The following is a 4,455-nucleotide window of genomic DNA, read 5'->3' as shown; positions in this document are numbered from 1 at the left end:
AGCAAAACAGACTTGGTGAACTCTGAAAAATATATACTACAAAAATGTGGATACAAATATAACATAGTATCTTAAGCATATCTCATTATTTAATAGATATTTAATACTTTATTTTAATACTTTTTATGATTTTCCTTCTTTTCTTATTTTTATTGTTTGAAAAGCATTTTCACATATTTTGTATGATGTTCTGTTCGTTTTATAAGCTCAGACTAAATGAGGCCACTGCATCAACATATTCCTCAGTTTAAAATAAATAAATAAATTACTTTGTCTTGCATTCTTTATGCAACTTTGATTTGAATACACTGCATTTTTTAGGTTTACCAGTCACATTAGGTGTATTTGCAAAAAGTATCAGTATCGTATTGATGCCACCGATACTTGCATGGATTTTGGATTTCACCCCACAGTTTATATGCAGTAGTGTCTTATTTATGTATTTTTTTTACAAAATTTATGTATTTTTTGTTTTATCTTGAAAGACTTCCTGCCATCTCTCAGTAGCCTCATGCCACTGTCCAAGATTTTCGTTTGACAAGGCTGGGTGCTCATGGATAGGGCTGGGTACCTTTCTAAAAAAATTGGTATTGGTACCGGTGTCGGTACCTTCACTTCGGTGTCGGTTCCTGGACGGTTCTTTTTTCGGTACCAATTTTGTAATCACTATTAATTCTAACAAGAATAAAATTACGTTACACATTACAGTACAAATCATGAGTTTTATTTTTTAACTTCGGTATTTTTCTATTCCAAACAGTTTTCTTTCATTAAAACAAACAAATAATTTCCAGGTCAAAAGACCAGTTTCAAACCAGTGACATGTCCGTGTCTAATGCTCACTGCTACACACTGAGGATCTTTTCACTGAACAGTTTTTCTTCAGAAACATCAACATGTCTGTTTTCTCTGGACACAAACAAGACAAGATGCTCCTGCCTGATGGTGTCTCCAGCAGTAGAACATGTTCACTCTGAGGCTGTAGATGATGATTGTTGCACACACAGATACCTGGTTGTCAGTTTGACATATTGTCCCTCACAACCACCAGCAGGTCACTGGATTCACTGAGGTAGAGTTGATGCAGACTTTTGCACCTCTGTGTCTCTGCCTGGATCTTCTCTGGGGTTCTCTGGGGTTTAGGGCTCTGATCATCTCCCTAATTGACATGAGAACAAAACATCAACAATAACATGGTTGTGTTATTATTGATCAAAAAACATTATCTAGGCTGAGAGATAAAAGCTTAAATGGTCAACAAAACCCTTTAAAATTTAATTTACCTCCAACATGCAGCTCCACTGTAGAAAAAGCAGCAAATTTTTAACAAAGTCTGACTGTCCTGTGGCTCCCACCTCGCTTTTTTTTGTCCTCACATCTGGGTCAGAACCTCCTGTGAGGAGAACATTAACATAAACAGTGAACATTAGTGAAATGTTTAAGCAGCTGACTGGATGGATGAGCACATTTTTACAAGCTAAGATTTATGTTACTGTCAATCTTTAGTTAGCTTCTGAGTTTAGCTAGCTACATAGATAAAATAAATTTACACACTAATATCTTAAAGTTAGCGTTACATGGATCATAGTTTATTTCACCGCGATGTACGAGTTAAGCTGCAGTTACGCTAACAAACGTAACTCACCAGCTGAAACTCACAGAGCCGTCCTCGGAGTTCTTTGATGAAGAGTCCGGTCGTGGAGATGATGAATCAGGACGTTCAGGCTCTCACAGGCTGACTTTAATGGTGAGAGGAGAAGGAGGAGGAGGAGGAGGAGGAAGAGGAGGGAGGCTAATGAACTCTTCTCTCCTCGCAGAAAAACACGGAGCAACTTTCTGCAGCGCGTGTTGTCGAAGCTGTTTGACAACACGCGCTGCACACGTGAACTTGTCTGTGGCGTCACCAGCACCATAGACATACATTATACATAGATTAGGTACGGCAGCTCTATACAGCTCTGGATGTAATCTGGGTGTAGTCTGTTTGTCATATGTCTGGTGTTTTGCCTGCCTGTATGCTGAAACCATGTGACATGTTACAGCCAATACTGAAACTTGACACCGAAAGAAGAGTGACGTTTCAATCCATACACCGACCGGTGCAGTTCGGTCGGTGCCATAAAAGAACCTCAGTTCGGTACTCAGCCCTACTCATGGCACCCAGGACCCCACCCTTCATGGGGGCAGACTTTTGAGACACAGCGAGAATGCCTGTGTTGATATTTTCTAGGTTGTTAATATAAAAGTTTGATATGTTTACACAATTTACAGTTTACTTTAAAATGATAATTAAAGTGTTTGCCTGCAGTTTTAGCTCTGAGTCTCAGAAAGGATCAGTACTTTGTGGAAATGAAAACATTGATACCAGTTTATTTTGCTCATCAATTTTATCATCACTCTTATTAGTCATTTACTTTATATCACACTCTGGTAAAGCTTATCATAAACTGTAGCAGATAAACCCCTTCAGCATCAGTGTGTGAAGCTTTGTAACTTCCGTTTCTCAAACCCAGCTCCAGAACCAGTCACTGACCACTGTCACTGTCTGTTTTTACTCTGATGATTGCAAATGAGGTAACGCCTGTTGTGTCAAAACATGTTACGTGTGAAGGTGTATACATGAAGCCGTACTGCTCACGTTTTTAGAGAACACACAAGAACTCACTGAGCTGCGTTTTCGTTTCATGTGTTCTCCCTTCTGCAGAAGAGAAATAAACTTTACTACGTGTTTTTAACAAAGTTCTCAGTCTGCTAAATTTTACTGAACAACAAGTTTGATAAAACTCCACACCTACAGGTAATCACATGTGCTACGACTCTAGGTCATGGTTTCAAATTAACTACCATAACTCCACCTACTCTGTCATCACGTGACCAGAAGTGTAACCTTAATGACCAACGAGATGCTGTCACTGACCCATCCTCCAAGATGCACGTGCATTAATGAGGCTTCCTGTTTACAGTAAGCAAAGGTTAAAAAACACTAAATTCTTCAGATCAGTTCCTGTCTTTTACGCCTCGTGCACAGCACAGCCTTTGGATGGACAGCTGTGGGATGATGCGGACAGCACTAGGGACAGTGATGTCAAGAGCAACAAGGAGCCAGTGTGCCATGGTGGTTTTTTTAGCCTCTTCAATTCTGACACCGAAGAAGAGGACTTTCATGGTTCAGTGCACAGGAAGACAAAGAACAGAGCGATGAGTGACTCTGGTCGATGATCGGTACTTTTAAACAAAAATTTTGGCCGTGTTAAAGCTGTCCCCCTCCCCTTGGTCACGACGTGGGCTCTGCTGAGCGGAACTGAGCAGTCGAGCCTGTACATATTTTAATAAAAGTTTTAAAACTCTTTGTGTGACATCTTTCTGTGTACGGTACATGTGTGTTTAAATACTGAGATCTCATTTTCAGCTTGCATCCGAACATTAAACGGAGTGGAGACAACAGGAGGGGCTGTTCCCACTTCCCCCCATCATGTGAGCTCAGCGGAGAAGTCAACAGATTTATTTTTAAAGCAGTCAGTCAGTCAACACTGCTACATATTCAAATCAAAGTTTAAAAAAATCTTTCTGTTTACGGAAAATGTGTTTAAATACCAGTATCTCATTTAAGCTAATCTCACGCGTAAAACTGAGCGGTGGAGACAAGGGGGGTGGGCTGTTTCCCTTTACTCCCTCCCCTCCTCATTAGCGCAGAGGAGAAATCCTGTCATATTTATTTAAGATAATTTAGAAAGTAAAGGTCGACTTAAAAACAGCACTGATACCTGTGCTGTTTAAAAATAAAAATCAGTGGTACTACCAGTGATTTAATGAATATTTACAACATTTTATCTGTACTATTTCACTTCTGGCCACATGACCTCATTAAGACTTCTGGGTAATATTTCTCGGTATATAATTTTTAAATAATTTCAGTTACGTAGGTGTTTAGCACTTTAATGTCCAGTGATTATGTTTAGATATTTATTTTTGTTCATTTTGAATGTATAATGGTTGTAACCATGAGTCAGATAGTGAAGCTTCACCTGTGATCATCAAGCAGTCTTAGTAAATGCTGAAAACAAGCTGTAGTCTATGAGCGCCATCCAGTGGCTGATTCTTGTATTGCAACAAGAAACAGCACAGATCAAGCTGGGCACTTTCATTTATTGAACAGTGGATACCCGCGGCTTAATAGCCAGGGCATCTTATTTATGTACAAAATTATGATTTATCTTGTATTTAATATGTGCGGCTTGTAGTCTGAGAATTACAGTTGTTAAATATAGTATTATACAGTAAAATAAATATTGTTCATCAGATTTACACACATCACAGGAGAGACTTTGGACCACTCCATCAGAAACTCTTTACTTTCTCGAACTGAAGTCTGGCAAGACCCCGCTGTGACCTTTCTGTGTTCTGACAGGTGCGCATTATGTCCTGACAGGTGTGCATTATGTCCTGACAGGTGTG

General features: G+C 39.4%; 1 protein-coding gene across 1 annotated transcript in view; it reads right to left on the bottom strand.

Moving 5' to 3' along the window:
• Positions 1–3,011: 3,011 nt before the first annotated feature.
• LOC119413721 (cell cycle checkpoint protein RAD17) overlaps positions 3,012–4,455 on the bottom strand; it is a gene marked incomplete at its 5' end in the record, with an annotated part of 13,203 nt that continues 11,759 nt past the window's right edge. The window contains 1 exon segment of the mRNA XM_037680776.1: positions 3,012–3,070. Coding sequence (XP_037536704.1) covers positions 3,012–3,070 — 59 coding nt within the window.

Source organism: Nematolebias whitei, chromosome 8 (genome assembly GCF_014905685.2).
Source record: "Nematolebias whitei isolate Nwh7 chromosome 8, NemWhi1, whole genome shotgun sequence".
Taxonomy (NCBI): Eukaryota; Metazoa; Chordata; class Actinopteri; order Cyprinodontiformes; family Rivulidae; genus Nematolebias; species Nematolebias whitei.
This window is presented reverse-complemented; position numbering and strand designations above follow the sequence as displayed.